Below are 25139 nucleotides of genomic sequence, written 5' to 3' on the forward strand. Positions count from 1 at the left end.
TTACAATAAGCACAAGGTCAAAAATATCAAACTTCTTCATGTAGCTATTTATAATGATTACTACTGATACCTACCTACTATGACAGTACAGTGTCTGAATGGGTCACCTGTATACTGCTCAATACAAGTACAAGAGGGAAGGTGGTTTACTGTTTGACAGTAGGCATTGGTACCACATGTGCCAGGACAAGGATCCTGGCATTTATTTCGTATGCATGCCCTGTTAGGAGAACAGTCAGTATTAAGCACACATTCTGGTCGACATCCTTCATATGGGTTGCCAACATAGTCTGGAAGACACGTGCATGAACCTGCACTGTTTTGTTCTCGGCACACAGCATTTGAGCCACATGGAGAAGGAACACAGGGTGTTACCCTCTCTGCCTGTATTGCCTCTGTGAAAAGGTAAGAAAATTACCTTCCCATAATCTACTGATATTTCAGATGTGCATTAATTAAAACTTGAGAAATCACTTACCCTGTTTGAAACACTGTGTGAATGGGTCACCTGAAAATCCTGACACACACACACAGTTTGGTGTGTGACTGACAACATGACATTCAGCATTGGCTCCACAGGATCCTGGACACGGGTCTCTGCATTTCTGACCAATACATGCCAAATGACTGGCACATTCACTGTTACTAACACATTCTGGTCTACAGTTTGGAGGGGACCCTTTGAACTCTGGCAAGCAAGAGCATGAAGGACTCTCACCAATCACTTGACACACAGCATTCTGTCCACATGGTGATGGAACACATGGATTAGGTGATTCTGGAGGGGCTAGAGATACTGCAAAAGATAAGATCAGTGAAAATATTTTCCTGAAATAAAACATTCTGTTAAGATCCTTAGTGAGGCCAAGTGTACTTACTTATTGGCAGACATCTGACAAATGGATCACCAGTGTGCTCTAATGGGCAGCTGCAAATTGGATTGTGATTAACTACTTCACAGCGAGCTCCAATGCCACAAGTACCGGGGCATGGATTCCTGCACTTTTGATTACTGCATGCTTCATTCTGAGCACACTCAGAGCTCACAATACACTCAGGCCTACAAGCAGGAGGACTTCCAATGTATCCTGGTACACAAGAGCATACTGCCTGACCATTGATCTCTCGGCACTGGCTATTGGGACCACATGGAGATGGGTTGCAGGGCTGCATTACTGGTGGTGCTATAATAAAGCAATAAAGGTTTATTTATAAATACTTCAGAGTATTTAAACACTTTAAAAGAAATAAAAGTGCAACAAGTGGCACACTTACGTGGAATAGGCCTGCATTGGATAAAAGCATTACCAGACATTCCATCTGGACAACTGCATATTGGTATGTGGTTAACAACATCACACCGAGCACCCTGTCCACATGTTCCTGGGCAGGGATCATTACATTTGTTCCTGATGCAGGCCTTTGTTCTATCACAGTCTGCATTAAGAATGCATTCTGGGTGACAGCCCAGGTATGGATCACCTTGATAATCTGGTAGACAAGTACATGTGCCATCTGTACATACAGAATTTGGTCCACAAGGTGATGGAGAGCAGGGCTCCTTTGGAATCGGTTCAGGACCTGCAAAAACATTAGTCAATGAAGTTTTCATAACTTTAAAAGTATTACCAACAGTTAACATCATAGCTATTTTTTCACTTACTTGGAGGTGGCTTGGGATAGCATCTAGTAAATGGATCTCCTGTGTAACCTTCTGGGCAGGTACAAACAGGGGTGTGATTAACAACAGTGCACAAAGCACTAGCACCACATGATCCTGGGCATGGATCCATACATTTCTCCCTGATGCACGCCATATTGCTGGGACATTCAGCATTTATACTACACTCAGGTCTGCAGTTTGGTGGCATTCCAATGAAGTTTGCCAGACAGGCACATGAAGCTGTACCACCTGCATTTATGCACTGAGCATTGGGACCACAGGGTGATGGAGAGCATGGGTTAACTGGTCGAAGCACCTCTGCTGGAGGAGGAGCTGAAAATAAACATGGAATTTATAGCTGTGATGATAGTAGATAATTTTCATACTTAATAAGCTTGTGTATGTGTATTCAAGAAAATTACAGAAATAAATGTAAGGGAATCCAAATTACTAACTGAAATTGCAATAATACTTGTCTCAAAATAGTCAAATGTTCATTTATTCACATTTAGAGAAAAAATATGGTACATGTGAAATGGATGCCAAAAAGAATATTTTGATTGAAAGGAAATCCTTATACAGAAATGTGAAAAATATATAGAGATACAATTCACTTTAGCTGAGTTCAACTGACAGTCATACACAATCAATGAAATTAAACAAAGAACGCTTTGCTTCCTTTCACTTGTTCCCTCATAACTTAGGTTGTGAGTGACCTGCATCAACATTCCCCCTCTATACAACCCTCCACTCTCCTCCCTGATCAAGGAACACGTTTCCAAAAGCTAGGTTTTATTTATTCTCATCGCTTTTATGTCACTGTCAGCTGTACTGAGCTAAGGTAAGTACAGGCTCATCTGCCTCTGTATATTTTTGAAGAAGAATATTTCTTCTTACAGCATTCTATGTTTACCTGGCACAGCAAAACAGCGTGTGAAGGGATCACCAGTGTACCCAGCTTGACAGCTGCAAATTGGACTATGATTAATGACTTCACAGCGAGTGTTGAGACCACAGGTACCAGGGCATGGGTCAGCACATTTCTGTCTAATGCAAGCCCTATTTTGCTGACATTCTGCACTCACTGTGCACTCAGGTCTGCAATTAGGAGGTGTGCCCATGTAATCCGGAAGGCAAGAACATACTGCTTGACCATTTACCTCACGACATGCACTGTTAGGCCCACAAGGAGATGGCACACAAGGGTTACCAATTTCAACTGGAACATCTGCAAAATGGAGTAGCTACATGATAATTCTGAAACATTTTTTAGATTTGCTACAAAGCAAGGAAGTTGTGTAATAAACTTACGTTCTATTATAGGACTGCAGTACTTGAATGGATCTCCAGAGTACCCTTGAATGCAAGTGCATGAAGGCAGGTGATTGACCACTTGGCATTCAGCATTTAGGCCACAGGTTCCTGGACATGGATCCTGACATTTGTTACGTATGCATGCTCTATTGGATGGACAGTCAGTATTCAAAATACATTCTGGTCGGCAGACCTCATAAGGATTACCAACATAATCTGGGAGACATGTACAAGAGCCAGCTCCATTCTGCTCTTTACAAACTGCATTTGAGCCACATGGTGATGGTATACATGGTGTTGGTCTTTCTTCTGGCACAGGTGGTTCTGGAAAAGAAGTCAATGATTATTGTCATACATGCTGTTCAGATGTTTCAGTGACATGTAGCTAGAGGCGTAACAGACTTTCTTCTTAATTAAATTGCTCTTACCCTGTAATAAACACTGGATGAATGGATCTCCAGAAAATCCTGGAAGACATGCACAGTTAGGTGTGTGGCTAATAACTCTGCATTCTGCATTAGATCCACATGAACCTGGACATGGATCTTTACAGCGTTGCCCTATACATGCAAGGTGGCTTGCACACTCTGTGTTGCTAATACACTCTGGTCGGCAATTAGGAGGTGATCCTTTAAAATCGGGCAAACATGAACAAGATGGACTGTCACCCGAAACTTGGCAAACTGCATTTGGTCCACAGGGAGATGGCTGGCAAGGGTTTGTTGGTTCCCGTAACGGAGTTTCAGCTGTAAGGAAGAATTTTAGTAATTATATTCCAAGGTTCATATTCAGTATACTTCTTTTTGGTTAGAAGAAATGTATTTTAATTAATACAAACTATATTGGAAACTTACGGACTGGATAGCATCTTGCAAATGGATCGCCTGTATAGTGTGAGGCACAACTGCATATAGGATTGTGGTTAACAACCTCGCAACGAGCTCCAATACCACATGTTCCTGGGCAAGGGTTCCGACATTTCTGGTTGTTACAGGCTTCATTTTGTGCACAATCTGAGCTCACAATGCATTCTGGTCTACATGCTGGTGGACTTCCTAAGAAGCCTGGCACACATGAACACACTGCCTGGCCATTAATCTCTCGACATTGGCTGTTAGGGCCACAAGGAGATGGGCTGCATGGCTGTGTCTTTGGCGGAGCTATAACGAGATACAATTTATTATAAAATTACAATACTTGTAAATGTATTAAACATTTACTGTTACAGTATCAAAACATCCACTGGGTGGTTTGGACATACTTACGTGGAATAGGTCTGCATTGAATAAATGCATTGCCAGACATGCCCTCTGGACAACTGCAGATTGGAATATGATTGACAACATCACAGCGTGCATCCTGCCCACAAGTCCCTGGACAAGGATCTGCACACTTGTTTCTTATGCAAGCCTTTGTCCTCTCACAATCTGTGCTCAGGACACACTCAGGTCGACAGCCAGCATATGGATCACCCTGGTATTCTGGCAAGCAAGTACACACTCCATCATCACACTGTGTGTTTGAGCCACATGGAGATGGATGACATAGGTCAGCCTTCTCAGGTTCTTGTTCTGAAAGTAATTTAAGTAAGTCATTAAGTAAGATCAGTGCCTGCATTTATCTATTTGTTCAATTTATACAATAGTCTTAAATTTTCAGTAGTCCTTTTATACACAAACCTGGTGGTTTGGGGAAGCAGTTGGTGAAAGGATCTCCAGTGTATCCCTCAGGACAGGTGCATACTGGTGTGTGGTTGATCACACTGCATTGTGCACTAGCACCACATGAGCCTGGACAAGGGTCACGACATTTTTCCCTAATACAAGCCTTGTTGCTAGGACATTCTGAATTAACAGAACATTCTGGTCTACAGTTTGGTGGAGCACCAAAGTAACCAGCATTGCATGCACATGAAGGAACTCCTCCTGAGTTGATACACTGTGCATTCGGGCCACAAGGTGATGGAACACATGGGTCATGATATACTGGTTTTTCTGAAGGAATTACAACTGCAAAGGAAGACAATGTATAAAATTACAAAACTTTGCAAACAACTGTGTCAGATGGACCTACACAGAGTCTTAGCCAAATTTAATTGGAGCTATTACATACCTGGGTTCAAATAACACTGTGCAAAAGGATCTCCTGTGTAACCTGGTCTGCAGCTGCAGATTGGGCTATGGTTTATTACCTCACAAATTGAGTTCAAACCACATGTGCCAATACAAGGGTCAGCACATTTCTGATTGGTGCAAGCTCTGTTCTGTGGACACTCTGAGCTTACCACACATTCTGGACGACAACCAGGTGGTGTGCCAATATAGCTGGGCAGACAAGAACACACTGCTTGCTCATTAACTTCACGACATGCACTGTTTGGCCCACATGGTGAAGGTGAACAAGGAGTTTTAGGTTCCTCTGGTGTTTCTGTAAATAAGAATCATATACTAGTAAATGGTTGTAATCCCACTATTTGTTATTTAAACTCAAATGCTGAACTTACCTCGTACTATACTGCAGAATCTAAATGGGTCACCAGTGTATCCTGATATACATGTGCATGATGGTAAATGATTGACTACAGTACAGTCTGCATTTTGTCCACATGTCCCAGGGCAGGGATCCTGGCATTTGTTTCGGATACATGCCCTATCTGGTGTGCAGTCAGTGTTTAAGGTACATTCTGGGCGACAGCCCTCATATGGGTTGCCAATGTATTCCGGTAAACATGTGCAAGAACCAGCACCATTTTGTTCTCTGCACACAGCATTTGACCCACATGGGGAAGGTGAGCAAGGAGTTGGTCTTTCTTCAGGAATAGCTGGAAAACACAAATTTATTATTGAAAAACTTAAACAATAATAATCAACTGAATAAGAATTTGCATTTGCCAGAGGATAGATTACTACCTGGTTGAGGTGAACAGATAACAAATGGATCTCCAGTATATCCTGAGAGACAGAAACAGTTAGGAGTGTGACTAATAACGCGGCATTCAGCATTAGCCCCACATGATCCAGGACAAGGATCTTTACATTTCTGTCTTATGCACGCAAGGTGACTGGCACATTCACTATTACTCACACACTCAGGTCTACAATTGGGTGGTGATCCCATGTATTCTGGAAGGCATGTGCATGATGGAGTCTCTCCAATAACCTGACATTGTGCATTTGGACCACAAGGCGATGGAGCACATGGATTTAATTGTGCTGGAGGAGTATCGGCTGAAAAATGAAACAAAATACATTTTTATTATTTAAGAATTAATATGACACTCAATTTTAAAATTTGTAAGTATTTGTGTCTTACAGATTGGCTGGCATCTGACGAATGGATCACCAGTATATCGTATAGGACAACTGCAAATTGGATTGTGGTTAACTACTTCACAGCGGGCTGCCACACCACATGTGCCTGGGCATGGATTTCTGCACTTCTGATTGTTGCATGCTTCATTCTGACTGCAATCTGAGCTCACAACACACTCTGGCCTGCATGATGGAGGACTCCCAAGGTATCCTGGCACACAAGAACACACTGCTTGGCCATTAATCTCCCGACACTGGCTGTTTGGTCCACACGGAGATGGGTTGCATGGCTGTGTCACCACAGGAGCTGGATGGGAATATAAAGAAAATTACCAGTTACTTTATACTTATCTAGAAATTAAACATAGTTAACAATGTACTGAAACTTCAAATGTCAACTGCTACAGTTAATGTCACATTGCAGATCAAAAACAGCAGAGCCACGAATCTCATCAAACTTACGAGGAATAGGCCTGCACTGGATAAATGCATTCCCAGACATTCCTTCAGGACAACTGCATATTGGGATGTGATTGACAACATCACAGCGGGCATCCTGTCCACACGTTCCTGGACATGGATCAGTGCACTTATTTCTGATGCAAGCCTTTGACCTGTCACAGTCAGAGCTTAGAACACACTCTGGCCGACAGCCTGCATAAGGATCACCCTGATATTCTGGCAAGCAAGTACACACTCCATCATTACATTGTGTGTTTGGCCCGCAGGGAGATGGATAGCAGGGATCACTCTTTTCTGGTTCTGGTTCTGTAAAAAAAAAAAAGGCCAATATTGGAAGGTACAAGTGAAACATTTTGCCTATAGCTAATTAATCATTCAGTTTATGTTGTTATCTAATTTCTATATCATACAAACCTTGTGGCTTTGGGTAACAGCTGGTGAATGGGTCACCTGTGTAACCCTCAGGACATGTGCATACTGGTGTGTGGTTGATTACACTGCACTGTGCACCAGCACCACATGATCCTGGACATGGGTCACGGCACTTCTCCCGGATGCAGGCTTTGTTGCTTGAGCATTCTGAGCTGATGACACATTCAGGTCGGCAGTTTGGAGGAGATCCAATGTAATTAGCCAGGCATGAGCATGAAGGTGTTCCTCCAATGTCTCTGCATTCTGAATTGGGGCCACAAGGAGATGGAACACAGGGATTTGTGTAGGTAGGTTTGGTAGTTGGAGGCTGAGATGCTGCAAAATTTGAAATTAAAAATCACATTTCCCTCTTTTTATTACCTTCACAATTACTATCAGTATCTTATAAATATAATTATGGTGTCATATTTTGAGCAATTATTTTTTGACCTTGAGGATAATGAAAGGAAGTATCATGTTTCTTGCTTCTTAAGTAGTTAACCCACATATATTACTGTCTATCTTCCACAACAGCATATATTTCAAAGGAGGAAGTATGATACATTGTATATATTTACAAGTTTTAAATAACATGTCTATTAAATTGGTTGCCACATTCAAATCTTATGCCTGTATTCTATCGAACACAGGGTAGTAAACTGATACAATCAAACACAAATAAGTTGCTGTGAACAGAAACAATTGTTTGCAAAACCCGGTGAAAGCTGTATAAGGCTCATTTGACACGTTCCTGAGAGAAGTGAAAAGTAGTAAAAAATTGTTTATGGCAGTCACTGTCTTGGTTTTATCACATTTCAAGTAAGCTTATTGACAAATATATTCTTTTGAAACTGGAAATGAAGGTGAGTATAATAGAACAGTGAGGTATGGATTACTTTTCATGGACAATGACTGTGAGTGGCAATATATTTAATATCACTTCTCTTTGTAGCCTCCAGCAAACATATCACATATCTGTATTCATGTATATTGGTTTAGCAACAGCAATTCTGCAATGGAGACTGCAGCTCCAGCGTGTACAACACATAAGACAGTTTCAATATGCCACACCTTTACTAAGCACACATTAGGCCTTATCTTGGAAAAGTGACATATCTCAGAGCAGGAAGGTTTTACTTTGGCGAACATAACTATCTGGTATCCTTCCAAACACACTTAAAAAAAAGAAAAAAAACTGAATTTAGCAACTAAAAAATTGTTATGATTCAAGGGAATCACACTGACAACTTGTCAACTGTGATGGACTGGACTCAGACTTCAAGAAAGGTCTCCATGCTGAAAGTGAAAACACAAGTCTTGGATATAACAGAACAAAATCAGCTTTGGCTGCAAGTGCCTTCCCTCCCTTGCTAATAATTCTAATTAAGTTTAGCCATGGCTCATAAATATTGTCAGTTTGTAATTGAAAATGATTCATGAATGTAAATGAGCTTTTACAGTATACTTATTTAGGAATTATAGTGATAAATTATTATGTCTCATCTTATAAACCAAATACAATGTTTAGTCATGAGTATTCTTATGTAAAAAAGGTGGAGGAATCTTGGCTTGGCAGCAAAAGACTGTTTATGCAGTTAAAGGTACAGCTTCTGGGTCATTAGGCAGCATCATATACCTCTTCAAATCCTTTTCCAAATACAATGTTTTGACCCCTTTGCTGATACCTTCTTCATTTTTTTAGGTTATAGGCTGCAATTACTCTTTGACATAGACTACATAATTAAGTCAATGTACTATGATGCTTTCCAAGAGAGTGGATTCCATCCCTAAACTGACATTTGGAAGACCAACATAATGGCCATCAAAAGCTCACTCCCAGCCTCAGTGTCATTTTTTCCACTGTCAAAATTTCTCACACAGAGGAGCATCATGAAAGCGAACCTTTTCTTCCTTTCATGTGTAATCTGGGCTTCTGGTAGGTTCTTCATCCAGTTGTCCAAAAGACTTTTGCAGTTTTGCTTAACCTTTGAAACATAATATTAAACAATATGCAGAATGCCTTCTGTATTCCAGAAACAAAAAGGTTTTCTTTTTAGTGTATGAAATCAACTTTGCTATTCCACAGTCTTGCCTTATCCTGCAGTGGATTTACTTGGCACAATGCTGGAAGTGGCGGAATTTCCAGATTGCATTTGGTCAGCATCCAAGAGATGTGGCATACTCTTTCTTGTGATATGTCTTTGCTTCAGCTGTTTTATACCTCTTTCATTCTGGCTGTCTAATATCATGATACACATTTTCTAAATGTTTTCATCTGTGGTTGATTTGTAAGATGTGCTCCATGTTGATCATCTTTTGCTGTATTCAGTTCAGGTGCCCATTTAACAGGGATAACTGGAGGAGCAGACTCCTTACATATCCTCACCAACTTCAGATGAAATCCATCTAGGTGCTTAACAGTTCAAAATGACAAATTTTATAATTGTAGAATATTTCAATATACCCACTTGAACAAAGCACACATAACAAATTTATCATATATCATACCTAGTTGACATTGCACTTACATCGTTGCCCTGTATGTATCAAAACAATAACACTAATATGAAAATGATCTCTGTGCCAGGTTGACAAATTTACATGATGAGGGCAAGGTGAAAGTAAATACGTTCTCTGAATAAATTTTATATCAACTTGACTACAATTGATGGTAGGCAGAATTGCAGTAGCTTTTTTGGTAGGAATGCAATCCAAGAATCAGAAACTATAAAGTGTGAAAGTAGCAGACACTCACGTGGTATTGGGTAGCATCTTGCAAAGGGGTCTCCAGTGTGTCCAACCTGGCAGCTGCAAATGGGGCTGTGGTTGATGACTTCACAGCGTGCATTGAGGCCACAGGTACCAGGACATGGGTCAATGCACTTGTTACTGACACAGGCCTTATCACGTGGACATTCAGCACTGACGACGCACTCGGGCCTACAGCCTGGTGGTGTTCCCATGTAGCCGGACTGACATGAGCAAACTGCCTGTCCATTTACCACACGGCAGACGCTGTTTGGTCCGCAAGGTGACGGCTGACACGGGTCGCCGATTTCTGGTGTCACTGTGGATCCATTGTAACAATGCATACTTGGAAGTCAATCAAAACATACAGCAGTCATGGTAATTTAATTCTTATGATGTAAGGTAACAATAGGGTTTAATAATTTCAATATGGCACAAGAAAAATATAGGCTTGGTCACATCACTTCCTTGTTATGAGTGTAATCTGGCAACAATGTTGCAAATACATAGCATGAATCTGGCAGGATTGCAGTTTTCAGGGAAGGACAAAGGATGCATGGTGAGACTCCTTCTACTACAGCTAGGAAAAGTGACTTAAATTGGTAATCTGAATAATTTGATGACATCAAAAACAGATTTTTCACAGGTGACAGTATGTGAAGGGATAATTATTTTCCTGTATGGTCAATGTCATAGTGTTACATACCTTAGTATTCAAACAACATTATTTCTTTAAAAGGGGCAATGTTCTTTTGAATTGCGTTCTAATATTATGACACTTTATGTTTTTCGGTGAAACTTTCCATAAAAGGGATGGAGATTGCTTTATATAAATGTAAAGACTGCAAGTACAGTGCAGGTTCTGTCTCGTGAACCGTGGCGCCGAAACGAGTAAGGCTGTGCTGTGTTGTCGAACATAGACTTCACAGACATACAGTTTCACTGAAAACCATTAGAAATGCCATTTTGTTATACTTCTCCTTCAAGAGTACGGAACTCCTAGTGGATCTTGGTAGGTACAAACGTTAGTTCTATCACTCGAAGAAACATTGTCTTCATCTACATCTGTACTCTGAAAACCACCGTGAGGTGCATCGTAGAGGGTCTCGATATTAAACGCGCAAAATTAGGTTGACACTCGGAGCGCTGGCTGATGGGAGCGGCTGTAAATGGGAAATGGCTTTGCAGTCGCTCCCATCAGCCACCGCGCCGAGTGTCAACTTTGTGCATTTAAATATGTATCAGTTGGTCGCCACGTTGCGTTCCTATTGGTGCTTCTGATGTGATTTTTAATAACTAAAAACCGAAAAGGTTCGACATACATAACTCAATAGATGTTAAATTTATGTTTCACTTATTTATTGCGTTACTGGAATGGCAGGGTCGCTGTTGTAGCGTGTAGGAATGGTAGTCCGCAACCATAACCTCCATAGCACCAACTAGCAAACTTTCCGCTGGATGTAGTTTTGGTCCTGTAATTACTGTCATAACCATTTTCGTATGAATTTCTTACACAATGTGACCGTTACTTTTTGTCGAATGTACAAGTTAAACTGTGCGTGCAATGGGGAAGGTTCAAAATCGGGTATATAGGATCCGCAAGCTCTAAGATAAAATCACAAAAATCAGCCAGTGGCATATGTCCATCTCTGCTTGCTTATCATCAGTTGGCTCGTTAACAACAGCGACGATTCTTACCCTGTACCAATACTGGTGACGAGAAATGGTGTCTTTATGCTAACATAAGAAAAAGAAACGAATGGTTGAGCGCAAACAAAGCGAGGACTCGGCGTATGAAGACCTGTGCGCATCCACTAAAGATGATGTTATGCACCTGGTGGAACAGCAACGGTGTGGTGTGCTACGAATTGCTTCCGCGAGGTGCAACCATCACTGCTGAAATTTATTGTCAACAACTGAGACGTCTTGCAGACGCAGTCCAAGAGCAACGCCCATGAAGACTGCGTTAAGTGATGCTACTTCACATTAACGTCCGCCCGCATTCTGCCATATTCACACACACACACACACACACACACACACACACACACACACACACACAAACACTATACAAGATTTGGGGTGGAAGTCATTCTTCACCCATCTTATTCACCTGATCATGCACCCTCAAATTCTCACCTTTTCCGCTCTTTATCGGACAACCTGCAAGAAACTTCCTTTCCGGATGAAAATGCGCCCTGAATGTGGCTCGACGAGTTCTTCGCCTCGAAGCTATATGATTTCCGTAGTCGCAGAGTCGAAAGGCTACCTCAGCGTTGCAGACTGTTGTAAATAGTGAAGGACAACATATTGCCGATGACTAAAGTCTCTGTTATGTGTATGTATTGTGTTTATTAAACTTATGGAAAAGCGCTACGAGTTTATGTACTTATGGCCGGGGAAGAGGCAACACCTCTACCATTTTCGTAATTGTCAGTGTTACTGTATTTTTATCCTTGATCGCAGTTTCCATAAATGTGAAAGCCGGCCATGGTGGCCGAGCGGTTCTAGGCGCTACAGTCTGGAACCGCGCGACCGCTACGGTCGCAGGTCCGAATCCTGCCTCGGGCATGGCTGTCTGTGATGTCCTTAGGTATGGAAATGTCGTGTGGCTAGGGCCTCCCGTCGGGTAGACCGTTCGCCTGGTGCAGGTCTTTCGATTTGACGCCACTTCGGCGACCTGCGCGTCGATGGAGATGAAATGATGATGATTAGGACAACACAACACCCAGTCCCTGAGCGGAGAAAAATCTCCGACCCAGCCGGGAATCGAACCCGGGCCCGTTGGATTGACAGTCTTTCACGCTGACCACTCAGCTACCGGGGCGGGCGTCCTTAGGTTAGTTAGGTTTAAGTAGTTCTAAGTTCTAGGGGACTGATGACCTCAGAAGTTAAAGTCCGATAGTGCTCAGAGCCATTAGAACCATAAATGTGAAAACTCACGATACAGTGGATACATTATTATAAAGCCCTTTTTCGCTTGACATGAGCGGTGAAACATCGACACAAACAAGTCCGCCAACTTGTTAAATCTGCTGCCAGTAAAAATTTCTCTCAGACACGTTGTATGTTTGACAAACACATCAAACTGTGCCGTACGTGTCAAATGTTTGACAAACCTATTGAAGTTGGGTAAATTGATCGTGCAAATGCCGGTTTCAAACCATAACACAGAAGAGAGAGTTGTGCGTGTAGTCTGTATGTACTGTATCCATGGTCTAAGAGGCCTGTGGCCTGTTTCTCACAACAACTAGTTTCCAGGAATGTGTATTTTGTGTAAGTTTGTTAGAGATTGTAGATGAACGGTTTCTTACCGTAATATTTCTTTACACAGAAACCTCTTCGGGCCAAAGACCTTAAAAGTACAGTGCGCTCACACGTGACTGCAAGCCTGATCCTCACACATGATCAAGAATTTACTGGAAGCACACACACAAATTCCTTTCGCCTCTACACAGGGCTAACCATTAATTTGTCTTCCAGCCATGTTGTGTCTGACGATCATGATACAGTCCCGCTGTTCGGCTTTATCTTTGCCGTAAAAATGAAAACAAAATGGAAAAAAGAAACATTACATCTGGTGTAAAACTGATTAAGGAAATAATAAATCTTACCCCAGGTTAATCTACTCAGTGATTGAAGAAATACTCATGAAATTAGCGTAATTACCTCTAAATGAGTGAAGAAACGTTAACTGAATTTACTGTCACTCATTAAGTCCTTTTGTTAAAAAGCAGCGGTCATCCATGAAAGAAGCTATAGTATCACGCGAGAAACTGACAGAAACATTGTGACTTCCGAAGACTACATGCAGCTAATTAAGAGGTCAGATACACGTCTGTAATACTAATTTGTTGGTTCGTTTGCAGTAGTCCTGAATGGATCTATGACTACTTTCCTGCTCTTTGTCCTCCTCCTGCGTTTGGTCCTCAAGGAACTGATTTTAACAGCGACATCTTTGTAAGCAACAGGTTCAATTACGGAATTAATGCTTTTGTTAAGGGCAAATCGTACATACTATCTCTCCTTGTTTTGTAATAATGGGATTTCTTATTGATGCTCCAGAGATCATATTGGTTTTGATACGTTGGAATAAACCTTTCCAGTAATTCGCAATAGATTTGCTACAGACTGCTCTACATGATGCCTCCACAAAGACTGTTGCAAGACTGACGTTTGCTTGAATAAGCCTGCAAAGTTGGATTAAACAACATTTTTGTCGTTAATGGATACGGTATCATGAGATTGAGAGATCCGTCTATTACAGAACTTTTGCTACAATCACTATTTTAGATAACTGACAACAATATTACCGGATTCAGTCACTGTTGGCCATCTTCAATCGGTATTGCAGCGTTGTGCTTGAATAAGAACCATGGTATCACATCGCCATACAGTAGTGAAAATGAAATTTTTTTGACAATGTGGGCATTCTAATTACATGTTGTTCTTTTGTGCTGCTACAAGTGACAACGTGATTGAGATTTTTTCCAGATCATACTACATCTACATGATTACTCTGCAATTCACATTTAAGTGCTTGGCAGAGGGTTCATCGAACCACAATCATACTATCTCTCTACCATTCCACTCCCGAACAGCGCGCGGGAAAAACGAACATCTAAACCTTTCTGTTCGAGCTCTGATTTCTCTTATTTTATGTAGGTTGGGCTCAGCAAAATATTTTCGCATTCGGAAGCGAAAGTTGGTGACTGAAATTTCGTAAATAGATCTCGCCGCGACGAAAAACGTCTTTGCTTTAATGACTTCCATCCCAACTCGCGTATCATATCTGTCACACACTCTGTCCCCTATTACGTGATAATACAACACGAGCTGCCCTTTTTTGCACTCTTTCGATGTAATACTTTCTGAAGATGGCCCACAGTGGCTGAAACCGATAATTTATAGGGTCGAAAGTAAATGTGCAACCGCACTGAAAGGTGTGGATTCACCGCCCATCGAGGCGCATTCATATAGTCACTTAAAATAATTTCTGCGTTTCCGTCATGCCTCCCCAGCTCCGCGTTACACGTTAGGTGACAAACGGCAGCCGATGTAGCAACACAAAGCTGCCGAGTGACAGGTCAAGCAACTTTTTGATCAGACTATGGGTGTAAATCGTTTCTGAAAGTATTTGTATGGAGTGTAGCCATGTACGGAAGTGAAACATGGACGATAAATAGTTTGGGCAAGAAGAGAATAGGAGCTTTGGAAATGTGGTGCTACAGAAGAATGCTGAAGATTAGATGGATAGATCACATAACTAATGAGGAAGTATTGAATAGGATTGGGGAGAAGAGAAGTTTGTGGCACAACTTGACTAGAAGAAGGGATCGGTTGGTAGGACAGGCATCAAGGGATCACCAGTTTAGTACTGGAAGGCAGCGTGGAGGGTAAAAATCGTAGAGGGAGACCAAGAGATGAATACACTAAGCAGATTCAGAAGGATGTAGGTTGCAGTAGGTACTGGGAGATGAAGAAGCTTGCACAGGATAGAGTAGCATGGAGAGCTGCATCAAACCAGTCTCAGGACTGAAGACCACAACAACAACATGGGCGTAACGTCTACCACCGTGATAAAATTTGAGGTGTTGATGTTGGCGCTGATTGATCAAATCGCCACAAACGTTCCCGTAATTAAGACCGTTAACACTCTCCATGGGGCTTCATTGTCTCTTAACTTGAAACAGGTTGTGTAGTAGGAAGGAAGATACGCAAGCTATACGCAAGCAAATGGCGTAATAGCTCTGTTCTGGAGACTTATTGAGACAATCTCTTGAAGTAAAGCTGGAATGTACTTACGTGGTGTATGCATTACGTTGCAATATCTGAAGGGGTCTCCAGTAAATCCGTGGATGCACGTGCAAGTCGGCAGGTGGTTGACGACCTGGCACTCGGCGTTCTGGCCGCAAGTACCGGGACAGGGGTCCTGGCACTTGTTACGGACGCACGCCTTGTTAGGAGCGCAGTCCGTGTTGAGCACACATTCTGGTCGGCATCCTTCATACGGGTTGCCCACGTACTCTGGCAGACAAGTGCAAGACCCGGCGCCGTTCTGTTCTCTGCATTCAGCATTTGAGCCGCAAGGCGAAGGCAGGCATGGCGTCGGTCTCTCTTGCACCGGTGGCTCTGAAATACGAGAAAGCCTAGTTACTTATTGCACGTGTATTGTGTATCATGTGCTCTTACATATGATATATGTGTTTTCCGCAACAGACCAGTATTTCTCTATTATCTACTCGTCTTTAGATTGTGAAATAGTTGGAACCACGCACACACTGGCAACGGTAAATTCACTTTTCGGAGTTTGAAGGGCTTCTCATTAAGAAGGATGGGGAAAAGTGCTGGAGGGAGCAATACAGTTAGATCGCTACAGCGATTGTGCTTGCCTGCTGCTCCAGTTGATCTGCCTCGCACCAGGGGCCTTCTAAATTAAAGCATGGTTCAGCACCAACTGACGAATCTTGTGAACAGATCGGTTGTCCAGATAAACGATTGCGCGTCTGCCGTGGTGGTAATGGTTGCAACTATTCAGTAAATTTTACTGTCTGAATCTGAATAGGTTGGTCATTTAGTGAATTATACCTATGACAATTTGCTTGGAGTATTCCGAGTTACATGGCTGCCACTAATATTTCACAAAAAAAAAAAAAAAAAAAAAAAAATATTGCGACAAAGTTTTTGCAAGTTGCTCTGCACAAATGGGCAAGTAATTTGCTGTATGCTTAATATTTGTAACCTTTTCCCTTACTATGGTACTGAAGCGCCTAGTGTTTTACATGAAACGACGAATTTAAAGAATACTACTCCTTTTGCGGACTATTAATTGCTCACAACTTTGTTTCCGTAATATGAATCGTTTGTGAAATATAGAAATACCCATATGAAGTAGAACATCTGTATATTCGCTACATGGGCTGTTGTAACAATTACAAAACGAATAGCTTTTTACCCGCTCATGTTGCTTATAAATGCTTATGCTGAAAAAAAATTACTAGTACTGTTGAGTAGTAATCAAAAATTTGCTGGCAAATTAAGCGCTGCTGTATTAGTTTCAGTTAATTTATGTAATGCTACATACACACAGACACACTCATTCACATAAAAGCCGATTAAAGAGCAACAGAATGCACAACGCCGGTTTTACGAAATGGAGAGAGAGAGTGAAGAATCCAATGATTGTGATTCCAGCCCTTCAGAGATTGAATACCGGTAATACGTATACCTGCCCCGTAGAGTAAACCACATGTATTTTGCTAGTTCCATGTTATGACCGAATATGCACAAGTATTAAATGCAGATAAAATTATTGAGGTTTCATAGTCGTCGTTTGCAGAATTTATCTGGAGGTTGGTGCTCAGTCATATTGGCCAACATGCCCACATTGGCAAATATGCCCGAGAAACAACCGCCAGATGAATTCAACACTTCAACACTAAGTATAAATGTTGGACGAACTACTATTCTTTTTATTTCAGCCTGTAAGAAATGTTCCAGGAGCTTTAACTGTCATCAGGGACTTTAATGTGATGGGTTTTGGCCGCCCGAGGTGGCCGAGCGGTTCTAGGCGCTACAGTCTGGAACCGCGCGACCGCTACGGTCGCAGGTCCGAATCCTGCCTCGGGCATGGATGTGTGTGATGCCCTTAGGTTGGTTAGGTTTAAGTAGTTCTAAGTTCTAGGGGACTGATGACCTTAGAAGTTAAGTCCCATAGTGATGAGAGCCATTTGAACCATTTGATACGTTTTGATGTTCAGCGTGCATCAGCTTTCAGAAGCTTCAATTTCAATGTGCCTTTATGAGAAAGTTAAACATAGTGACAATGATCTTTGAGATCTGCGGAACATGTCGTACGAGAAACGAAAACTTTATAGTGGATTAATTGCATAGAATTTAGTTTCGGGAGTAGGATAATATTTGATTGAACGTGAGACAACAGGTTCAGATCTGCACGTTTGGAAAGTTTTGATTGACGCAGAAAAGTTATCACAATAGCCTCATAGAGCAGCGTGTCGCAGTGGAGGTAAAATGTCATCTCATTAACATCCCTCTGGCTGTGGTTGAGTCGAGCGTACCCTTATATTCAGTTTCCAAAGGTTGTAGTCCCACAGTGTACGAGAGGACTTGGATTAAAATTCCTTGTCCAGCAATCCAAATTTAGGTTTCCATTGACTTTCCTAGATCGATCACGGCGTTCCACTGAAAAGGAAACGTTCAATTTCTTTCCCCATCATTGTCGTATCTGAACTACTGCTCTGACTCTAAAAATTTCATCGTCGACGGGCCGTTAAAACGTGTTCTTTCTTTCACCTTTCCTCCGTAAAAGAATCTCCTGTAAAGTTTGAGGGTTTGTTAGAGGAACTAATGTCAAATTACAACTTTGAGTCGGCCTAGGATTTCTCGCCTGGAACAATCTATAGCACAGTGCTCGCGCAAGAAGGTGATGCGCCACAGCTCGTAAATATCTGAAAAACACAATGATTTACCGCCAGGAGTTGCTGATAACATTTCTTCGTTGAACAATGAGTTTCGTTCCACGGACCATCATCAGGTTCATAAAACATTTGCAGCATCACACTAGGAGTCGCAAAATCAATGGCGTCAATTAAAAAAATCCATAAATTCGTTGCAGTTGTCAAATAGTAATATCAATTACACCGTCAGTTATAAAAATGTGGCAAATAGGGCACTCACTCATGTTATAAGAAGAGTTTTACTGTAAACAATAACCAGCTGTGCAGTCGGCAGTATATAGAATGTCTCCTTTCGTAGCGTTAATGCTGACTGTTAATGTAACATGAATGAGTGCCCTGTTCGGCACATTTTTATGATTGACGATGTAACCTGTATCACTACTTGACAACAACGACGAATTCATGGATTTCATTGACGCCACTGATTTTATGTCGTCTAGTAAGATGTTGCATATGTTTCATGAACCTGACCATGGTCGATGAACAGAAATCGGTTGTTAAATAAAGAAATTTTACCAACAGTTCTTGGCGGTAAATCATGACGTTCTACAAGCACGTAGCCAGGTTCCAAAACCGCCATATACTTTTAATTTATCAGAACGCTAACAGCAACGTATATGCCGCTATAGATCAGTAGCATGTAATTATATTACCGTATTCAGTTTGTTGATCAAGATGTGTTTGACAGTGCCTTCAGAATAGATATTGGTCTGCAAGAAGTTTGACAATTTTCTGTCACACACTTCTGGACGTAATAGAGGGGTTAGTAAATAAAGTTTTACATATCGCCTCATATTTTTAGCTTCGTAACTAATGCTGATGTTTCTTTGGAAAGAAATGACATATTATTAAAAGAAAATAAGTGATTTACTAATTACTGTCTTTTATTTTCTTGCGACAAGAATCAGAAAAGCTTTTCAAAATTCAGTTAATGCTTTCGACGAGCCAGCGGTAACCAGATAATCTAAACTCACATGCTGCAAAAGGTGACGTAAGGTTTTCATTGTATTGTCAACGTCAGTGTACAAGTAGGAAGCAAGAAGAACAAATGAAACCGCCACTAACGAATTCCATTAAAAAAGGTAAAAAGAATATCCGTCACATCAAAATCAAGCCTGTACCGACAGTTTCCAAACAATTAAAAAATAAAGTAAACGCTGATTACCTACAAATTAAATGAATAAAAATACGAAATGACGGACGTACTAATCATAGAATATAGCATGCAAATAAAAACTTTTGTCAAACAGGTATTCGATCTCAGACCTCCTGCATGTGGAAGGTAAATGCCTCGATGATAAACTATTTTAGCAAACAATACAGGCCCGACTCATATTTTGAATACCACTAATGTTTTCCAATTATTTTTACGAACTGTTCACGAATGCAGGAGAGTCGGCTCCAAATCTTAGTCTGGCACAAATATTCATTTCTGATGCCATAGCCATTACAATACAAATTAGCGTATCTGAACGTACCAGTAAACTCCCGGCTGTATGAAGAATCGAAATCTCGCGCATGAAACAACTTCAAAGATCTGATTGCTTTATTGATGAGTTAATGTGTTGCATTCTTGACGTTCAGCATATAAGGAAGAAAAATTTTCATGGAGGTTTGAAATTACGTGTAAAGTTTGTTGGAAGTCGCTAAGTGCTCTCTTTCAAAAATACTGGATCAATATATTCTGGGTATTTTTGAGCGCCGTGAATTACGCTGCCTCAAACATACGTACAGTTTCTATCTGTGGACTTATCCCACTGTGTTACACCTTTAACGTAACATCACAGCTCTCAATGAACCGGATTTTAAATTTTCAAATTCGGTCAATAAGGTATAAGCTAATTAAAATCAAATTTGTATTGCCCCTGGAAGTCTTTAGATACGCAACCTGCAACTAGGATCGGGTGACCGTGCCCCGGGCTAGCCGGTTACTAATTTAGATAGCTGAGACATCAACAAGTTAATACCATAACAAATCAATGTATCCTTCTCAAGCGGTTTAATTCACTACATTGGTTTTCTTTCCATTGGCACTTTACGAAAGGGACGTAGCACCGCTCCAAATTTATCCATAAGTAGTACTATTCGCGTATATTTCGTGGGGGGAAATGTGGCGCTACTCAAAAAAATGGGTCAAATGGCTCTGAGCACTATGGGACTCAACTGCTGAGGTCATTAGTCCCCTAGAACTTAGAACTAGTTAAACCTAACTAACCTAAGGACAACACAAACATCCATGCCCGAGGCAGGATTCGAACCTGCGACCGTAGCGGTCTTGCGGTTCCAGACTGCAGCGCCTTTAACCGCACGGCCACTTCGGCCGGCTGTGGCGCTACTGTTTGGAACTAATATGGCGAAACATAAGCAAAAACGAAAAATTTACTACGAGCATAGAGGCGAGCTAAGATGATCTAATTGTTATGGCACAGACACAAACTTTATTCGGAAGACATGGCAAACACCTACTAATAATCCGGTCAACAATAACAAAAAAGGTCGATTAGACAAAAAAAAAAAAAATCGTATAGTCGCAAATTTTTGCGCAGTGGTAGGAGGGAGGGGCGTGAACAACATACTAAAAATTCTGTCCAGTGGGACGTGAGCGCGGATTTGGTCGGCGTTTAATGGCCACTTTTTTATGTTTTTCTTGAATAACTCGAAAACCACGGTTTCTTGCGGAAATATTTCGCAGTAAAAATTAAACTAAGTTAAATTTATTACTAAAAAGGTCTAATTAATTTTTTTCTCCAGGACTAATAATATCCGCATTGCAAGGGATGGAAAAAATTGCAGATTATTAAAACCTGGTAAATCCTATTTCTTTAAAGATTCAAACTCTCATGTAAAACAGCTTCAAACGTCTGATTACTTTACAAACGAATTAATGTACTACATATTTGCCTTTAAACACGCAAACGAGTAAAAATTTAGAAAATATTTGAAATTACGCTTTAAGGTTTTTGGAAGTGTCTAAGTGCTGTCATTATGGAACAACGTATAAATGTAAGGTGGGAAATTTGCGCTCCATTTTAAGAAACAGCTAATTTTTTACGCATCTCAATGTTTATGATGTCATGTCTGTAAACTATGTACTGAACAATGATATAATTTTGCAGGTGTATTCGGTGATACATGTAGATACTCTATGGGAAGAGTGTTGCGGATAGAGTTAGTTGTAAAGGAGCAATAAATTAAACCGTCATGCCTGACATTGAAGTTTTACTGCGCGCCATTTGAAACAAAAGCTAGTTCTACATGCATCTCAGAGTTTATGACGACGTAATATTGCAGGTACATTCAGTGATCTACACGGTCCAGTCGCATTAATATGACCACCGCCTATGCAGTAACTACTCAAAGACGGTGGGTGGCAGCACTAGCAGAGGAGGGAATATAAAGCGTGTCGGGGCGGGAGGGGTGTTGTGGAAAACAGTGCAGCCGTCATAATACGGAAATGGGAGCGATTTATCTGACTTCCAAACGGGCCAAGGGTGGAAGCGTCTGCGAAACAGCTAAGTTTGTAAACCGTTTGCGTGCCACCTGGTTAAGGTATTCCGTGCATGGCAAAACGGTGCTATCCAAAACCGGCGCCGAGGCAATTGTGGTGCATCACGGTTCATATATGACAGGAGTGAACGACGGCTGCGGGGATGTGTATGGGCGAATAGACGTGCAACTGTTGAGTGACTGACCGGCCAGATGAACCAAGGGGCTACGAACAATGTCTCCTCAACGACTGTTCGGCAAAAGTATGGGCCTACGCAGCAGGTGCCTGGTTCATGTACTCATGCTGACTGCTGCTCATCGGCGACGAAGGCTGGAATTGGCACGCCAGTCTCCCAACTGGACGCACTGAGTGGCCTTTTCACATGAATAATGTTTTATGCTCCAACGGACGGATGGCCGTTGGCGTGTACGGCATGAAATGTCCGAAAGCAAACACCCTGCACCAATCGTCGGAAGGGTTCAGAGCGGAGGAGACAAGAGAATGATCTGGGTAATGTTTTTATGGCATTCCCTGGGCGATATTGTCACTCTGGAAAGCACACGGCATGAATCTATCTTTGGGGACCATGTCCACCCCTACACGTAGTTTGTTCTTCCTCAGTACAATGGCATCTACCAGCAGGGCAATGCATCGTATCACACAGCTTGCAGTGTACGTGTGTGGTTCTAATAGTGCCGGGATTAGTTAACCGTGCTCCTCTAGCCGCGAAAACCCCCGGATTAAAATGCTATCGAGAATCCGTGGGACCACCTCGATCGGCTTGTTCGCGCCATGGATGCTCAACCGAGAAACCTGACGCAGCTGGCCACGGCACAGGCGTCAGCGTGGCTCCACATCCTTGTCGGTAACTTCCGGAACTTCACTCACTTTCTTCCTGCGTGTCTCACAGCGGTCCGCGCTGCAAAAGATTGTTGTTCATCCTTTTGACAGTTGGCCACATTAGTGTGACAGGACAGGGTTTGTTGAAACCTTTCTATGTGTTTTTTGTTTATTTATCATAGCCCAGTTTCTTGATTACAACAGTGGAAATGTAGATAATGTCTGCAAATTACGTTACGAATAGAATTAGTTGTGAGGTTCAAATGGCTCTGAACACTGTGGGACTTAACATCTGAGGTCATCAGTCCCCTAGAACATAGAGCTACTTAAACCTAACTAACCTAAGGACATCACACACATCCATGCCCGAGGCAGGATTCGAAGCTGCGACCGTAGCGGTCGCGCGGTTCCAGACTGAAGCGCTTGGAACCGCTCGGCTACCCCGGCCGGCTAGTTGTAAGGAAGTAATAGAGTAAAACATCGTGTTTGGTGCTGAAGTTTGACTGCATGAACAGCGAAAATGTAGTAAGCAATAAAATTTCTTCCTTTTATCATTTCGTGTGGGGGTGCCAACGAGAAAAAGTTTCATAAAGGTTTGAAATTAGATGCTCTTTTTCTCAAATACCGGATGAATGACTTATTGTGCTAAACTTTTATCATAGGATTAACCCCTTAATGAGTAGATTACGACAGCATTCTCAATTTTTAAATTCGGTCAGTAACTATGCGAAATACTGAAAATCAAATTTTTGTTGCTCTTACGCTGCAGTTGGTACCGTTTTCTGGGATAGAGTTTTAATGGTATAAAAATAATATTCAATGTTAAATAAAATGGTTTAAGAACAAGTATTAAATGTTTTTACTACATCTAAGTGCAGTAGAATCGTACTAAGAGGTATATTGTGTTCTGAGGATGTGACGGTCTTGTGGGGCGAGGAAGGGGTGGAGGAGGAGAGACGCGTGAGGGAAGGTAGGTCGGCTGTTAGTGTGGTCATGCACTTTCCTCCTCCGTAGGTCTGCTAACTGGAGAGCGAGCGCCGAGCAGGTGAGTTCTACGACGTCACAAGAAGTAACTATAGGATGTTCCACAAAGTTACACCGGCTTTTCCAAAGCGCGCCTTGTGAATCACTAGCGATGTAGTTTACGGACATGCCCACAGGACGTCTGTCCTCCACGAAGCGCGTTATGAGTTAGGCCTACTAAAAACTCTACCCAAAGAAAAACATATGGACAGATTCTGCGTAAACCTCTAAACACTGTTCTACATTGCTAAAGAGAAAATTGATTCCTTGCAATCAAATATGGAAGTTGTAGCATTAGTCCGGGAAAGACGACGTCCACCACGAGTGATGCTTGCTTTTCAGTTTACAGACTCGCTATACTTCCTCAGCATTTCGTGTCCAGTTTGTTATATTAGTAGACAAAATAACTTCACTGACCTCGTGTTTGTATAGTGGAGCTATTTTCTGTTTGTTAAGTGAGTACTTAATTGCAGTTATTAAATGAAATTTTACATAAAACACGTTCCTATAAACAATGACTAAAAAGTGTTTAGTTTGTAAATGTGATATTGCCAGCGACTTATGTAGTGTTGACGGGAAAGGGATTGGGCTAGTAAAGGTGAAACAATACTACTATCATTGACAGCGTGTAGCAGAGTTGTGGTGAATTATTGAAAGATGAGAAGGTTACTGCACTTCTCTCGCCATAAATTATGTTAGTGGTTGATTGCTTAAATCTCTTCCATTCAGGAGTTTCTGACACTAGTTAATTAGGTTGCACTGAGTGAAACAACTTAAGCACTTGCAGAGTCTATCTTGCAAGGAGGATTTGAATATGTCCGATGAAATTAGACTGATCATGCTCAAGTTTAGGACAGTGATCTGCTGTAGTGCTGAAACGTCCGAAGTTCCATAACACCTAGGTGACGTACTTGTGTTGCAAGGGATCCAATTTAAGCTTCTGAACCTCTTCAGCTGTTATGAGAGTTGAGCTGGGGTGATGCATTTAGTACCCCTCAAGCTGTGAAAATCTACATTGTCGAATGCGAATTATGGGCAAGTTACATGTGGGGCACGATCATCAGCGTGATAGACGATTAACAGTTTCAGCAGTTGAACTCTTTCACATAACAGCAGCAAACAGGTACTCACATAATAAATAGAAAATAACTCTATACATAAACACTGATCCAGTAGTTAATTTGTCTACCCGTAAAAGAGAACTGGACAAGAAGTGTTGGTGGTGAGGGAAGTCGCCTTTCCCGAAAGAATGCTATAACTGGAGTACAGACGATCAACCTTCCCTCGCCATTCTTTCAACTCCAGTCCCTTTCCAACCTGTCAAACCCTCAAAATACAGTTTATTAACACGGTTGTACCGTACGCAAATCTGATACACAGCCGGCCGGGGTGACCGAGCGGTT

General features: G+C 41.7%; 1 protein-coding gene across 1 annotated transcript in view; it reads right to left on the reverse strand.

Moving 5' to 3' along the window:
* The window catches only part of LOC126439847 (uncharacterized), a 604845-nt gene that overhangs the window by 75386 nt on the left and 504320 nt on the right, over positions 1-25139 (reverse strand). The window contains 19 exon segments of the mRNA XM_050090598.1: positions 75-395; positions 479-796; positions 879-1184; positions 1276-1581; positions 1664-1996; positions 2577-2891; positions 2975-3301; positions 3406-3723; positions 3832-4137; positions 4243-4548; positions 4657-4986; positions 5090-5404; positions 5481-5798; positions 5887-6204; positions 6290-6595; positions 6751-7056; positions 7165-7497; positions 9917-10228; positions 15715-15912. Coding sequence (XP_049946555.1) covers positions 75-395; positions 479-796; positions 879-1184; positions 1276-1581; positions 1664-1996; positions 2577-2891; positions 2975-3301; positions 3406-3723; positions 3832-4137; positions 4243-4548; positions 4657-4986; positions 5090-5404; positions 5481-5798; positions 5887-6204; positions 6290-6595; positions 6751-7056; positions 7165-7497; positions 9917-10228; positions 15715-15912 — 5892 coding nt within the window.

The sequence above is a fragment of the Schistocerca serialis genome, chromosome 1, assembly GCF_023864345.2.
Source record: "Schistocerca serialis cubense isolate TAMUIC-IGC-003099 chromosome 1, iqSchSeri2.2, whole genome shotgun sequence".
Classification (NCBI taxonomy): Eukaryota; Metazoa; Arthropoda; class Insecta; order Orthoptera; family Acrididae; genus Schistocerca; species Schistocerca serialis.